Raw genomic sequence first — 17,615 nt, 5'->3', positions numbered from 1 at the left:
CAAATGTTAAGAACACTAGTTGCTCACGCAAGTATTAACTTTTTGAATAATTTTCCTTTAATAATCATTTTAAATAAAAGCGTTGGTTTTGTGATTTGATGTGAAACACGCTTTCATACTTCTGTATTTGAGATCCGTTGACTGGAATACCCTCTTCTTCAGACTTCAAGAAGAATATAATAATTCCAACCCTAAAGAAAGCAGGTGCTGACAGATGTGAAAATTACCGAACTATCAGTTTAATAAGTCACAGCTGCAAAATACTAACACGAATTCTTTACAGACGAATGGAAAAACTGGTAGATGCGGACCTCGGGGAGGATCAGTTTGGATTCCGTAGAAATGTTGGAACACGTGAGGCAATACTGACCTTACGACTTATCTTAGAAGAAAGATTAAGAAAAGGCAAACCTAAGGTTCTAGGATTTGTAGACTTAGAGAAAGCTTTTGACAATGTTGACTGGAATACTCTTTTTCAAATTATGGAGGTGGCAGGGGTAAAATACAGGGAGCGAAAGGCTATTTACAATTTGTACAGAAACCAGATGGCAGTTATAAGAGTCGAGGGACATGAAAGGGAAGCAGTGGTTGGGAAGGGAGTAAGACAGGGTTGCAGCCTCTCCCTGATATTATTCAATCTGTATATTGAGCAAGCAGTAAAGGAAACAAAAGAAAAATTTGGAGTAGGTATTAAAATCCATGGAGAAGAAATAAAAACTTCGAGGTTCTCCGATGACATTGTAATTCTGTCAGAGACAGCAAAGGACTTGGAAGAGCAGTTGAACGGAATGAACAGTGTCTTGAAAGGAGGATATAAGATGAACATCAACAAAAGCAAAACGAGAGTAATGGAATGTAGTCGAATTAAGTCGGGTGATTCTGAGGAAATTAGATTAGGAAATGAGACACTTAAAGTAGTAGATGAGTTTTGCTATTTGGGGAGCAAAATAACTGATGATGGTCGAAGTAGAGAGGATATAAAATGTAGACTGGAAATGGGAAGGAAAGCGTTTCTGAAGAAGAGAAATTTGTTAACATCGAGTATAGATTTAAGTGTCAGGAAGTCATTTCTGAAAGTATTTATATGGAGTGTAGCCATGTATGGAAGTGAAACATGGACGATAAATAGTTTGGACAAGAAGAGAATAGAAGCTTTCGAAATATGGTGTTACAGAAGAATACTGAAGATAAGGTGGAATGATCATGTAACTAATGAGGAGGTATTGAATAGGATTGGGGAGAAGAGAATTTTGTGGCACAACTTGACCAGAAGAAGGGATCGGTTGGTAGGACATGTTCTGAGGCATCAAGGGATCACCAATTTAGTATTGGAGGGCAGCGTGGAGGGTAAAAATCGTAGAGGGAGACCAAGAGATGAATACACCAAGCAGATTCAGAAGGATGTAGGTTGCAGTAAGTACTGGGAGATGAAGAAGCTTGCACAGGATAGAGTAGCATGGAGAGCTGCATCAAACCAGTCTCAGGACTGAAGACAACAACAACAAACATTGTGTTAGTCCTTATAATCATTGTGGAGGAAAGCCTAGTGTTTTAACCTATTTGCTTGATGTGTGTTCAATAAATGTATTTTAAAACTTTTCCGTGCCACGAATGCAGCTAGGCACGAAAGACGCGTACCAACCTCATAAGATCGTAATTTTGATAATAACGGTAGATGTGGCACTGAGTCAAATGATTTTCGGGAATCAAGAAATATTGCATTTACGTGACTGCGTCGATCCATGACCGAGGGGGTGGCGCAGTTGTTAGCGCACTGGACTCGGATTTGGAAGGACGAGAGTTCAATCCCGCGTTCGGCCATCCTGTTTTAGGTTTCTCTAAATCACCTCAGGCAAAAGCCGGGATTTGTTCTTTTGAAATGGCACACCCAATTTCCTTATCCATCCTTCTCTCATCCGCTGGAACCGATGATCTCGCTGTTTGGTCCCCTTCCCCCAGATCAGACAAAGAACCAAACACTTGATTCGTAGCTAACATGTCATGTGAGAAAAGTGTGAATTGGCTGCCATATGATAGATGTTTTCGATATCCACCCTGGTTAGCATGGAATAAATCATTACGTTCGAGCCCGCATCTCGTGGTCGTGCGGTAGCGTTCTCGCTTCCCACGCCCTGGTTGCCGGGTTCGATTCCCGGCGGGGTCAGGAATTTTCTCTGCGTCGTGATGGCTGGGTGTTGTGTGATGTCCTTAGGTTAGTTAGGTTTAAGTAGTTCTAAGTTCTAGGGGACTGATGACTATAGATGTTAAGTGCCACAGTGCTCAGAGCCATTTGAACCATTACGTTCGATGCACCATATTGCGTTTGAGGTCAGAATACGTTCCAACAATTGTTGACTTGTACCGGTGAGCACCGGTACCCCGTAACGGTACCTCTGATGAAGAACAAAATCAGAACCGCAAATTTTGAGATGTGGTACTATAGAACTTTATTTTATGCTAGTACAAAAGTTTCCAGAATGAGATTTTCACTCTGCAGTGGAGAATGCGCTGATATGAAACTTCGTGGCAGATTACAACTGTGTGTCGGACCGAGACCCGAACTCGGGACCTTTGATTTCGCGGGCAAGTGCCCTACCATCTTTTTTTCTTATTTTTTTATTTTTATTAATCTCATTTTGTTCGCTCTTGCTCGTTGCGTCTGCTCGGGGCGGACGTCGTAAGACATCCGTTTAAGTTCGTTGATGATCGATTAGCTCAGTTTTTTTTATTACAGAGGGCACGTAACCGTCTGACCGAACACGCTGAGCCGGCCGCGGTGGTCTCGCGGTTCTAGGCGCTCAGTCCGGAACCGCGCGACTGGTACGGTCGCAGGTTCGAATCCTGCCTCGGGCATGGATGTGTGTGGTGTCCTTAGGTTTAATTAGTTCTAAGTTCTAGGCGACTGATGACCACAGATGTTAAGTCGAATAGTGCTCAGAGCCATTTGAACCATTTTTCGAACACGCTGAGCTACCATGCCGGCAACCATCTGAGCTACCCAAGCACGACTCCCGATCCCTCCTCACAGCTACAATTCTGCCAGTACCTCGTCTCCTACCTTCCAAACTTCACAGAAGCTCTTCTGCAAACCTTGCATAACTAGCACTCCTGGAAGAAAGGATATTGTGGAGACATGGCTTAGCCCTGTTTTAGCATTTTTAAAATGAGCAGAAAAGCGTTAAAATGACGTTTCAAAAAGTCTTAATTCCAATCCCTCCCCCACTCCCGGAAGGTCACAGTATGAATACTTTTTTTTTTTTTTACGGATCAGGCACTGCCTCTAAGATTCTACAACAAAAGGATGTTAAGGATATTGGGTGGTAGTTTTGTGGATCGCTTCTGCTGCCCATCTTGCAGACGGGTGTATGTCTTCTGCTTTCTTCCAACAACTGGGCTCGGATTTTTGTTCGAGGGATCTGCGGTAGATTGTAGTTAGAAGACCTGTTAACTCAGCGAAAATTGGGTACAGGATGACGTAGGGATTCCATCGTGCCTGGAGCTACGTTCAGTTTTAACGATTTCAGCTGTTTCTCGGCGCCACGGTAAACCTAAACCTGAATGGTCGGCTGGAAATTTGAGTTGTCGTCCTGCCGAATGCGAGTTAACTGTGCTATCGACTGTGCCGCCTCGCTCGGTCGGTACGGCCCGGTTTCCTACCACGCTGTCCACGAGCTGTTCCCCGCCGCTGCCACCTTACCGCCCCGTCAGCTGCAGCCGTGGGTACCGTGTGACGTCACGCACAGTCCGACTACTGTGCGCGCCGCTGACCTACCGCTCAGAGCGCAACATGGAGCCGCCGCAGCTGCACGCATCGCCGCTAGAGGAGAACGCCGCCAGCGCCAGCAAAGCTCTGCGGCAGATGCGAGCGCTACTCGCAGGTAACCGCGCTCTCCTCCATACCTAGCTTCCATAATTCACCTAGCAGGCTCTTCATTTAATTCCTATCTAGTCACTGCCGCTCGGAGGGGTGGTTCTATCGGAAAGAACTCCGGCGGAATCTTACAAGTAAACCTTCACAAGGGTTACACTTGGCTTTGAACATGTTGTAGTGTAGGGCAAATAAGAGGTATTAAGAGGGGTAGGACGTCAAACGGACCGACTTGGAGCAGGAGAGTCACCACAGGACGTTTTAATTTCTACTGTCTATACTTTTACAAATATATTCATAAAACTTCGTCACCATGACCAGGAAGACTTGAGGACTCACTTTCATCGCAGTGAAAGTTCAAAAACGTAGCAAAATACCTTTTTTTTACGTGTGAAATTTCATCATTTTTTCACTTATTACTGGCCGCATTTGTTGCTATAGGTACACATTTCTTACTAAGTAAGAGAGATTCTTCGATGAATTTTTCATAGCATACAAACAGTAGTTACAGGTGTATGAAACTCTAGAATTTTCCTAATCTATTAAAAAACCATGGAAAAATTGAGATAATTAACTATAAAACATGAATTTTTTTAAACATGAAGTTTAAACTGTAACAGTTCATTCATTTTTTCATAAATTAATAACTTCTAGAGTTTCATACACCTGTAACTATGGTTTGTATGCTATGCAAAAGTCATCGAAGAATCTCTCTTACTTAGGAAGAAAAGTCTACCTATAGCAACAAATGCAGCTAGTAGTAAGTGAAATGGTTCAAATGGCTCTGAGCACTATGGGACTTAACTACTGTGGTCATCAGTCCCCTAGAACTTAGAACTACTTAAACCTAACTAACTTAAGGACATCCCACACATCCATGCCCTAAGCAGGATTCGAACCTGCGACCGTAGTGGTCGCGCGGTTCCAGACTGTAGCGCCTAGAACCGCTCTGCTACCCCGGCCGACAGTAAGTGAAAAATTGATGAAATTTCACATGCAAAAAAAAATTGTTTTGTTACTTTTTTGAGTTTCCACTGCTATGAGTATGAATCCTTCCTGGTCATGCTGTTGAAGTTTTATGAATTTATTTGTAAAAGTATAGACAGTGGAAATTAAAATGTCCTGTGGTGCCTCTCCTGCTCTAAGTCGGCTTCGATTCGCAATCTAGGCGGCTTTTTAGTTTTTTAATATATTAAGCAACGATTGCTGACGCGCTGCGATGTTGAAGGTTCCAAAACAAGAGGCATGTATTTTTTTATACCTGCCCATACGGCCTAAGAGGGCGAAACACCACTCGGAAAAAATTGAGTTTAATAATTCTGAATCAATACCGTTGAAACGATAACAGGTATAAAAAAGAAGTTCAGATAAAAGTTCTATGGTTTTTAATGTACATTACAACGGTGCACCCAGACCTATCGCAAGAGTAATAATTTTCGAAATCCGCTCTCCCCAATATTTTATTTTTCATTTTGACATTTGACTAATAGCAAAACGTAGTGCTCGTTAATGCCAAACCTAGTCATATATGATGAACTTATATTCCGAAGATTCATTCGTTAGAAATAAGCTAGAAATGTACTTCTCAGATAGCATGCGAACACAGATAAACCAATTTCTGGTCTTCCCCAGGGTAGTACAATCGTACAATTACTGTACACATATTGCTACGCTTCAGTTCCAGCTGTCATGCTGGGTTGCTTAATAAGTCTTTCCCAGATAAATACACCCAATAGAGCATTTGTGTTTTCTTCGAGCGCGTGTACAACAATGCAGAGATATTTCTAGCTCATTTCTGACAAATACGTCTTCGGACTAACACTTCATCATATATGACTGAATTTGATATTAACGATGTTACATATTTTGCTATTGGCCACATATCGAAACGAAAAACAAAATAGTGGGATGGGGGAGATTTCGAAAATAGTGACTTTTTCGACAAATGTGGGCGCACCGTCGTAACGCACATTAAAAACCATAGACCTTTTACTTTAAGTTCTTTTTTTTTACATCTGTTACCTTTTAAACAGTATTCATGTTAATCGCGTAAAAAATAAGTCTCTGTTATTTTGTCTACGCTACGTAATATTCGGAGCCGATCAAAATCGACGTGTATCCCTTGGGTAGGTTTACTTGCTAGTGAATTTTTTCGTATAGCTGGCGCTCAAAAATAAATTAATCTGTAGTGTTTCCGAGGGAAGTATTATCGGCCCACTGCCGTGCAGAACGTTGGCGATATATTAGTGATCTTCTCAGACAGCCGGCGAACATACATGAACTAATTTCTGATGTTCCCCAGGGCAGTATAGTATGGCTGTCATTGCATAGAACGTTGCGATATGTTAGTGAATTTATTCATATAGCGGGCGAATACAAGTGAACTAATTTCTTGTGTTCCCCAGAGCCATAAAACCGTGCCATTACTGTACACGTTACCCCTTTCGCTACTGTGTTCACGTCTACTAGTGCGCTTGTGCTACTGTGATGGTCATTTCTGTCGCACAGCGCGGTGCGTCTACAACAAGTCGCGATTTCTTCTACTGCGAACGACATGATCTTCTCAGAGAGTTGCTTTATTTTCTAGACGATTAAAAATTCCGGGAAAAGACTTTCCTCGTAGACGCAATTGATTTTCCTCTTCGATCGGAGACCTTTGATTCCGTTCTTTCTCGGTGATGTTCTCCATAACTACACGTACAATAGCAGGGAGAAACTCAGACATTGATTGATTCATTCCACGTATAGGCCTTTGAAAGTTAGAAGATTTCTGACCACTCTTAATGAAATAACATTTCGAACTTATTAACGTTTTTGGTGCTATTAACGTAGTTGCTGGTAACTGAAGAAAAGAGTGTAGCATGAAAGTCTATTAATAGTAAAGCTGTTGGTTCGAATCTCGTTGAAATCGACTTTTTTATTTTTTTTATTCCACGTTTATTAACAAATGGAAATGTTAATTAACAAATATTGGATCACATTTTTTTAAATGAACATAACATAAGAGGACAATAGATGAAAGGAGAAGAAAAGAAGAAGACGGAGAATTAGGTGTCGAGATAACATTGAGATAGCCACTGCTACGATGAACATTGACACCAAATCGACACAGAGCACTCCACTGAAAGAAACGGAGGGGCTCGCAGAGCTGACGTATGGTCGACAAGGTCCTTGACATAAGTAAACTAAAGAAAAATTTAAAGTGAACTGTCTTTCTATTTTTCATTACTAATCGCATGAAAATGCGAGTAATTAGGATAAATCAAATTTTAGTACACAAATACGAAATTAAATTAAATACTTTCTCATTTGTAGAAATTGTACAGTATTATTGATTTACTCATATTTGTAACGGTCTACCCGACTCAAATTTGTCATTTCACAAAAAGCCCTCAAATTTTACCAAAGATTGCCGTACATTATTTGTCAATAAACATTCCAATTTCTTAATAAACAGTAAAGTAAAACAAAACAGTAAAGTAAAACAAAAATGTTCCTTCCAATGAGATTCGATCCAACGACTTCACACTTTACTTTTACGTTACGCATTAAACTACCGGTAGCTATGTTAATGAACTCGAAATATTTTGTAGTCAATAGTTTCCAAAATTCCAAATTTCAAAGGCGATTTTTTGACAATAGTGTATACTGCCTTACGAAATTTATATCAAAGCACTGACTCTTAGGTATAAAAAAACTCAAAAGAGGGACAGTCCTTATTGTCCCCTTGTTGGTAAGCTGTATAGGACCCTATTACACATGTGCTCAATGTGTGAACAAACAATTTTTAAACAACTCCACGTTTTTTTCGAACTCACTCAGTACTATGTCTCACTCAGAACCAGTACCATGTCTACCGCTTTCATTGGTTGACTGTAGTCCAATACGTATTTCAGTTTCAATTTCTCGAGACTGCTTCGGCCGCATTTTTTCCCGATGAAACCAATTGAGCTGTATCAGATGTGAAAAACGTACGTATGTATATTCTGTCTCACTAACTTAACAGGATCTTCCGTCGGTTCTTGGTAGAACAACATTATAATAAACGAAAAGCACCAGTTTGCTTTTGTTCTACAATATTACTTTTATTGTTAACCGGTTTTCGGCTTACAAGGCCTCATTATTTTCACCCAGTTAGTAAATTCGAATACTGGAATAGATCGACTTGTGTACCACTTGTCAGGATAGTGAACATTTTCTTCCCAAATAACGTACCAGAAGCGTTCTTAATGATTTGCTCGATTTTTGTTAGACAACCTTCACTAATTATACGTATCACTGCACCCGCTATACTAAGAAATCCATTACAAATCCAGTTGAATAACACACATAACAAAGGTGTTTATATCAAAACGACTTTCTTTCTTCGGAATATACCGGCTAGTAGCGAGGCACCCTTTAACGAGAAAATTACGTCAGTAAAAACGTTCTGAAATGAAATGAGTGTGCATCTGAATTTTTCTGTTTCATACTCCCCATCTGGTGAGCAAAATGTATGAGACAGGCGAAATAACCCCAGACTTCAAAGAAAGCAGGTGCTGACAGGATGAATATTACCGAACTGTCAGTTTATTGAGTCATGGTTGCAAAATGCTAACGCGAATTCTTTACAGAAGAATGGAAGAAGTGGTAAAAGCTGACTTCGTGAAAGATCAGTCAGGATTCCGGATAAATGTAAGAACACGAAAGGCAATGCTGACCCTACCATTTATCATAGAAGAAAGGTTAATGAAAGGTAAAGCTACACTTATGGCATATGCAGACATGAAGAAAGTTTTTGACAGTGTTGACTGGAATACTCTTTGAAATTCTGAGCGTAGAAGAGGTAAAATACAGGGAGAAAAAGGCTATTTACAACTTTTACAGAAACCAGTTAGCAGTTACAAGGGTCGAGGGGCACGAAATGGTTGAGAAGGGAGAGAGACGAGGTTGTAGCCTGTCCCCAATGTTATTCAATCTGTATAACGAACAAGCAGTAAAGGAAACAAAAGAAAAATTTGGAGTGGGAATTAAAGTACAGGGAGAAGAAATGAAAACTTTGAGCTTTGCCGATGACACTGTAATTCTGCCAGAGGCAACAAAGGACTTGAAAGAGAAGTTGAACGGATTGGACAGAGCCGTGAAAGAGATATGTAAGATGAACATAGAAAAGGAGAACGAGGATAATATAATGTAGTCGAATTAAATCAGGTGATGTCGAGGGAATCTGATTAGAAATTGGGACATTTATAGAAGTAGATGAATTTTGCTATTTGAGCAATAAAATGATGGCCGAAGTAGAGAAGATATAAAATGTAGATTGGCAATTGCAAGAAAAGCGTTTCTGAAGAAGGGAAATTTGCTAACATCAGGTATTGATTTAAGTACAAGGAAGTCTTTTCTGAAAGTATTTGTACTGAGTTCAGCCGTATATGGAAGCGAAACTTGGACGATAAACAGTTTAGATAGAACAGACGCTTTGAAATATTGTGCTGCAGAAGAATGCTGTTGATTAGCTGGGTAGATCACGTAACTAATGAGGCAGTACTGGGAAGCATTGGGGAGCAAAGAAATTTGTAGCACAACTTGAATGGACGAAGGAAATTTGTGGTAAGTTCGTATGGCACCAAACTGCTGAGGTCGTCGGTCCCTAGGCTTAAATACTGCTTAATCTAACTTAAACTAACTTGCGCTGAGGACAACACACACACAGCCATGGCCGAGGGAGGACTCGAACGTCCGAAGGGGTCTGGACGAAGGATCGGTTGTTAGGACATGCTGAGACATCAAGGGAGCAATAGTGTACTACTGCACGGGACCGTAGGGGGTAAAAATCGTAGAGGGAGACCAAGACATGAATACAGTAAGTAGATTCAGAAAGAAGCAGGCAAAAAGGAATACAAACGTCTCAAAAATGAGATCGACAGGAAGTGCAAAATGGCTAAGCAGGGATGGCTAGAGGACAAATGTAAGGATGTAGAGGCTTATCTCACTAGAGGTAAGATAGATACTGCCTACAGGAAAATTAAAGAGACCTTTGGAGAAAAGAGGACCACTTATATGAATATTAAGAGCTCAGATGGAAACCCAGTTCTAACCAAAGAAGGGAAAGCAGAAAGGTGGAAGGAGTATATAGAGGGTCTATACAAGGGCGATGTACTTGAGGACAATATTATGAAAATGGAAGAGGATGTAGATGAAGATGAAATGGGAGATACGATACTGCGTGAAGAGTTTGACAGAGCACTGAAGGACCTGAGTCGAAACAAGGCCCCCCGAGTCGACAACATTCCATTGGAACTACTGACGGCCTTGGGAGAGCCAGTCCTGACAAAACTCTACCATCTGGTGAGCAAGATGTATGAGACAGGCGAAATACCCTCAGACTTCAAGAAGAATATAATAATTCCAATCCCAAAGAAAGCAGGTGTTGACAGATGTGAAAATTACCGAACTATCAGTTTAATAAGTCACAGCTGTAAAATACTAACGCGAGTTCTTTACAGACGAATGGAAAAACTGGTAGAAGCCGACCTCGGGGAAGATCAGTTTGGATTCCGTAGAAATGTTGGAACACGTGAGGCAATACTGACCCTACGACATATCTTAGAAGCTAGATTAAGAAAAGGCAAACCACGTTTCTAGCATTTGTAGACTTAGAGAAAGCTATTGACAATGTTGACTGGAATACTCTCTTTCAAATTCTGAAGGTGGAAGGGGTAAAATGCAGGGAGCTAAAGGCTATTTACAATTTGTACAGAAACCAGATGGCAGTTATAAGAGTCGAGGGACATGAAAGGGAAGCAGTGGTGGGGAAGGGAGTAAGACAGGGTTGTAGCCTATCCCCGATGTTATTCAATTTGTATATTGAGCAAGCAGTAAAGGAAACAAAAGAAAAATTCGGAGTAGGTATTAAAATCCATGGAGTAGAAATAAAAACTTTGAGGTTCGCCGATGACATCGTAATTCTGTCAGAGACAGCAAAGGACTTGGAAGAGCAGTTGAACGGAATGGATAGTGTCTTGAAAGGAGGATATAAGATGACCATCAACAAAAGCAAAACGAGGATAATGGAATGTAGTCGAATTAAGTCGTTTGATGCTGAGGGAATTAGATTAGGAAGTGAGACACTTAAAGTAGTAAAGGAGTTTTGCTATTTGGGGAGCAAAATAACTGATGATGGTCGAAGTAGAGAGGATATTAAATGTAGACTGGCAATGGCAAGAAAAGCGTTTCTGAAGAAGAGAAGTTTGTTAACATCGAGTATAGATTTAAGTGTCAGGAAGTCATTTCTGAAAGTATTTGCATGGAGTGTAGCCATGTATGGAAGTGAATCATGGACGATAAATAGTTTGGACAAGAAGAGAATAGAAGCTTTCGAAATGTGGTGCTACAGAAGAATGCTGACGATTAGATGGGTAGATCACATAACTAATGAGGAAGTATTGAATCGGATTGGGGAGAAGAGAAGTTTGTGGCACAACTTGACTAGAAGAAGGGATCGGTTGGTAGGACATGTTCTGAGGCATCAAGGGATCACCAATTTAGTATTGGAGGGCAGCGTGGAGGGTAAAAATCGTAGAGGGAGACCAAGAGATGACTACATTAAGCAGATTCAGAAGGACGTAGGTTGCAGTAGGTACTGGGAGATGAAGAAGCTTGCACAGGATAGAGTAGCATGGAGAGCTGCATCAAACCAGTCTCAGGACTGAAGACCACAACAACAACAACATAGATTGTAGTAGTTATTCGGAGATGAAGAGGTTTGCACAGGATAAAGTAGGATGGAGAGCTGCATCAAACCAGTCATCGGACCGAAGTTCACAGCTTAACCCACCAATAGACCTAATCTTGAGCTTCCTCGCTCTTGAAAGTCGAGCGCGAGAACTACGAAGAACGATTGCTTGGCCTAGAGATATTGAATGCGCAAGGTTGACAATAGCCAAAGTACACTCATACGAAGATGAAAGAAAACTAAATTCATCGTCTCCATCTCAGTCCTCAAATAACCTTCGTACTTCCGCGTTTTGCAGTACGCTCTTGCACAAGTTTAAACAGCCTTGTAAGATGCTTCTGCAGAGTAGTCCCGTATATAGGAGCGAAAGGCGAATAAAGCTTCCACTGCCTTATATGTGCCATAATAAACATTGTATGACACCACCTCATGAATCGCTGTAGGTCATGCCATGTACTCGTGTTGTGATAAAACATCGACATGTAGATGTTTTGCATTCTTGCTACTGACGCTGTTGGCACCTGCCACATATATAAAGCAACAGCACAGAGTAAGCGCAAATTCATGACGGATATAGGCGTCTTAAGCAATTAAATTGTTGATATTAGTCACTGAACGGATAATGCTCCTGAAAATTTCAGAATTTTCGCAATCATCGGGGCAGGTGGTGCAGCTTGATGGGGTATCCCTCTTTGAACAAATGAAAAATAGGACATATACCTTTTTTTCAAGTAAAATAGAAAATCTGATGATATAGTTTTGTTCCTTTCACTTTTGTTTTTAAGAAATCATTTTTGTGTCCAAATCGGACGCTCCTTGGAACCAGTGAAACAATTGCACCCTCGAACCTTGGCCATCGGCGGGAATTTCCGAAGTCCTCCTATTGTACATGTAACAGAATACTAAATAATTTTGCATAAGGCGTTTTCAATATATTTTCTGTCACAATACAAAGGATAATTGAAAGATATTAAGTTCTAGTAAAATGCTGACATGTTGAAACAAATGTCATTTTCTTCGCCCACAAAATCAAGACAGACTTTTGAAGATATCTTAAAAGGGTTACGTACGCTGATAAGAACTCAATTTAGAATGCCGGCACCAAATTCCGATAAAATTTTATGCGCCGCTCTCAGGTTACGTTTCCCGCCACTATCAAAAATATGGTTTTGAGAAAAACGCGTTTAATGTTTTGGGCCACTTTTTTGAAGTTCATTAGACGTATCTCTAGTCAGCGATCCATGGACAATACAGCAGTCCTTACAAATTCAAAAGCGTGTCCTCCTCCTCCATCTTTTTCGCGGCCATGGTGGCCCTGGTGGCAATGATGGCAGCTTCTGTCATCCACTGCTCAGCTCGCTCGATACGTGTTTCGTCCGCTTTTGTGCAGAAGTTGTGACAGGCTGGTTATATCTCAAGTTCGAGCACTTTCGTAATTTCCATAACGCTGGTTCAGCCGTCGTTGAAATTACACGTTGCCACAATGGCCGAGACGTCGACTATTTTTTCCCTGCTGTGAATGGTTTTCGGAGACACTTTTTCACAAATCACTTTGTAGTGCGGTAAAGAAGTTTCTGGCCAACTTGAAATGAACAGTACAATAAAACAGACATCACAGAGAACATTTTTAGCCAAAAAAATAAATTTGTTGAAATTTTAAAAGCTTACAACCCTCTTACGGCACTGGACTCGCCTTTGAGATGAGCGAGGATCGAATCCTCCTTTGCCCATTCATGTTTAGTTGTACTGTTTCGGAATCGAGTGAAGTAAATGCCGCCATGAGTCATTTGAAAAGGACATAGCCGACTTCCGTTCCTAATAGTATCCCGTCCGAGATTTTGTTAGGTCTCTAAATATCTCCAAATCAGTGGGACTTTAAAGTCTAATCTATCTTCTTTTTCCCTTTCCTAAACTGTGAGGTTTTGTACGAAGACGTTCTATCGAATAAAACTTATAGGAACCTCCAGTAAGGCTTTGAGAAAACATCACATAGGCGAAAAGACTGTTATGACTTAATGTAGAAAGGTGTAAGCTGCCAGCGCTATCTATTGTCATAGAAATAGCAATTTAGATTATGTACAGGAAACATAGCTTACAGCATATTTAAACGACCTGCTGTACTCAATATCACTGCGTAAATATTTAAGTCCCAACTGTGAGGTTTTGTACGAAGAAGTTCTATCGAATAAAACTTACAGGAACCTCCAGTAAAGTTTTGAGAAAACATCTCGTAGGCGAAAAGACTGTTATGACTTACCTGTAATGTAGAAAGGTGTAAGCTGCCAGCGCTATCTATTGTCAAAGAAATAGCAATTTAGATTATCTGCAGGAAACATAGCTTACAGCATATTTAAACGACCTGCTATACTCTGTATCACTGCGTAAATATGTAAGTCCCATATCAGACTGACCGGTAATATCGAGTGTTTCAGGGATGGGGGCCGTGAATGGTCCTAGACTTGCCTAATTGGCGAGACAATATAGCAGAAATGCTGAAGACTCACTTTGTAAAAGTTGTACAGAGACCTATTACATTTCCACAAAACCTCACAAGAAACTTTCAAGAAATGGGGTTCACGAATGTCTTCATTCCCTGTAGAGACCGCGGGGATCAAATTAGACTAATAACAGGTCACGCAGAGGCGTATAACCAAACATTCTCCCCTCTCTACTTCCTTGAATGAAACAGGGACAATTCTTAGTGCACGGTACAGTAAGAGATACATTCCAACACGTATTTTAAAATGAATAAGGTATTTCTGTCAGTGAAACGGAAGACTAATTCTGAGAAAGTAGACAGATATGACACTTTGAAGTAGATTTTTTAATGCCAAAAACGTCCGCATCTCGTGGTCGTGCGGTAGCGTTCTCGATTCCCGCGCCCGGGTTCCCGGGTTCGATTCCCGGCGGGGTCAGGGATTTTCTCTGTCTCGAGATGACTGACTGTTGTGTGATGTCCTTAGGTTAGTTAGGTTTGTGTAGTTCTAAGTTCTAGGGGACTGATAACCATAGATGTTAAGCCCCATAGTGCTCAGAGCCATTTGAATCGTTCTTTTATGCCAAATAGGTTTAAAAATTGTTTACAGTAACTTATTGTCATGTGTCGTGTTTTACAACAAGAGAAACCATTGCACATGAAAATGGGAAAAGCGCTTGCGTTTTAAATCACTTTCTAAAACAGAAAATGCTCTTATTTCTGTGAAATGCGACTGATTCTTCAGTATTTATACAGATTTGGAGCATTTTTCAAAAGTTACTTCTACTTCTCTCGGATTTAATGTGCACGCCGTTATCAGTAATATGTTCCCAGCACTGTGAAGAGCTGTAGAAATACTGCTACAACTTTCGACAATTGAGTGAGGTGACTTCACATTCCGAAGGATCGAGATTTGGATTCACAGTTGCCGGCCGGTGTGGCCGAGCGGTTCTAGGCGCTTCAGTCTGGAATCGCGCGACCGCTACGGTCGCTAGTTCGAATCCTGTCTCCGGCATGGATGTATGTGATGTACTTAGGTTAGTTAGGTTTAAGTAGTTCTAAGTTCTAGGGGACTGATGACCTCAGATGTTAAGTCCCATACTGCTCAGAGCCATTTGAACCAATTCGGAACCGGCCATTCAGTTTTCGGTTTTCTGTACCACTAAATCATTCCAGGGGAATGCTGCGGTTACCTGCAACCCGTAAATTTACTTTTCACACTTTCGAGATATCTCAATAAGTAGCTATTTTTGTTTTTGTTTTGAAAGTTCAGACGTCACTGCTGTAAACCACGCGAATAGTGACGTTGATTGTAGGATTATTTGAAAACCTGGAAGGCACACACTCAGACTTTCAGTTTTATGCTAAAACTCTTGATCGTTCTAGATGGTGCTATTTTCAATGTTGGTAGTCCCCTGAAGTAAGGCCTTCTGATATCATGAAAGGCTGCCCTGTCCTTATTATCCCAATGAAATATTAACAGGTACTATCTCATCACGCTATTCATTTCGTTTTGTTTGTAAAGTTCCCGGTTTTCCGCGGTACCTATTAGAGTTCACTTTGTCATTCTTGCACTTCATTGTATGCGTATCGGATGCATTTTTTCTGTGTCGTGTGAACGTAATTGGCACTGTTCAGCGTAGAATTGTTATGCACAGTGAACACGTCGCGTAATTAATGTAATGAGGCTCTGTAGAAGCAAAGCTTAGTGGGAGAACCTTTGCAGAGTTTGAAAGGATTTGGTAGACGCCAGTTGGAAGTAAAGTAACAGTGTTGCTTTTCTGGGAGTTGTTTGTCTTCATTCCTTTGAAAATTCAGAAGATGAATGCGTGACGAGTTTTCGTGCGTGTAGTGCATTAAACGAAAAATGAGTGTTTCACGGACCAACACACAGTTTTACATTATCACACACAGGGTGTTTCAAAAATGACAGGTATATTTGAAACGGCAATACAAACTAAACGAGCAGCGACAGAAATACACCGTTTGTTGCAATATGCTTGGGCCAACAGTACATTTTCAGGCACACAAACTTTCGAAATTATGTAGTTACAATTGTCAACAACAGATGGCGCTGGGGTCTGGGAAACTCTATAGTACGATATTTTCCACATATCCACCATGCGTAGCAATAATATGGCGTAGTCTCTGAATGAAATTACCCGAAACCTTTGACAACGTGTCTGGCGGAATGGCTTCACATGCAGATGAGATGTACTGCTTCAGCTGTTCAATTGTTTCTGGATTCTGGCGGTACACCTGGTCTTTCAAGTGTCCCCACCGAAAGAAGTCACAGGGGGCCAATCCACGCCGCCTCCTGTATGTTTCGGATAGTCCAAAGCAATCACACGATCATCGAAATATTCATTCAGGAAATTAAAGACGTCGGCCGTGCGATGTGGCCGGGCACCATCTTGCATAAACCACGAAGTGTTCGCAGTGTCGTCTAAGGCAGTTTGTACCGCCACAAATTCACGAAGAATGTCCAGATAGCTTCATGCAGTAATCGTTTAGGATCTGAAAAATGGGCCAATGATTCCTTTGGAAGAAATGGCGGCCCAGACCAGTACTTTTTGAGGATGCAGGGACGATGGGACTGCAACATGGGGCTTTTCAGTTCCCCTATGCGCCAGTTCTGTTTATTGACGAAGCCGTCCAGGTAAAAATAAGCTTCGTCAGTAAACCAAATGCTGCCCACATGCATTTCGCCGTCATCAATCCTGTGCACTATATCGTTAGCGAATGTCTCTCGTGCAGCAATGGTAGCGACGCTGAGGGGTTGCCGCATTTGAATTTTGTATGGATAGAGGTGTAAACTCTGGCGCATGAGACGATACGTGGACGTTGGCGTCATTTGGACCGCAGCTGCAACACGGCAAACGGAAACCCGAGGCCACTTTTGGATCACCTGCTGCACTAGCTGCGCGTTGCCCTCTCTGGTTGCCGTACGCGATCGCCCTACCTTCCCAGCACGTTCATCCGTCGCGGTCGCAGTCCGTTGAAATTTTTCAAACACATCTTTTATTGTATCGCTTTTCGGTCCTTTGGTTACATTAAACCTCCGTTGAAAACATCGTCTTGTTACAACAACACTGTGTTCTAGGCGGTGGAATTCCAACACCAGAAAAATCCTCTGTTCTAAGGAATAAACCATGTTGTCCACAGCACACTTGCACGTTGTGAACAGCACACGCTCAGAGCAGAAAGACGACGTACAGAATGGCGCACCCACAGACTGCGTTGTCTTCTATATCTTTCACATCACTTGCAGCGCCATCTTTTGCTGAAAATTGTAACTACTGTAATTTCGAAAGTTTGTCCGCCTGAAAATGTACTGTTGTCCCAAGCATATTGCAACAAACGGTGTATTTCTATCGCTGCTCGTTTAGTTTTTATTGCCGTTTCAAGTATACCAGTCATTTTTGAAACACCCTGTATAAGCATTGCAGTCTGCACAGTAAAGATCGATAAATGTCGTCTTTTCTATGAGTTTTTGTACTGCAGCTGTTTGTGTTTTGTCAGCCTCAAGTGGAGACAGAGAATCAGATCTGACCCAG

The 17,615-nt window shown here is 41.3% G+C and overlaps 1 protein-coding gene across 1 annotated transcript in view; it reads left to right on the top strand.

The window, feature by feature from the left end:
• Positions 1 to 3,768: 3,768 nt before the first annotated feature.
• The window catches only part of LOC126335432 (clavesin-1-like), a 149,779-nt gene continuing 135,932 nt past the window's right edge, over positions 3,769 to 17,615 (top strand). The window contains exon 1 of the mRNA XM_049998713.1: positions 3,769 to 3,878. Within this exon, the coding sequence (XP_049854670.1) occupies positions 3,788 to 3,878 (91 nt within the window). The 5' untranslated portion in view covers positions 3,769 to 3,787. The remainder of the gene's footprint in view (positions 3,879 to 17,615) is intronic.

The sequence above is a fragment of the Schistocerca gregaria genome, chromosome 2 (genome assembly GCF_023897955.1).
Source record: "Schistocerca gregaria isolate iqSchGreg1 chromosome 2, iqSchGreg1.2, whole genome shotgun sequence".
NCBI classification, from domain to species: Eukaryota; Metazoa; Arthropoda; class Insecta; order Orthoptera; family Acrididae; genus Schistocerca; species Schistocerca gregaria.
This window is presented reverse-complemented; position numbering and strand designations above follow the sequence as displayed.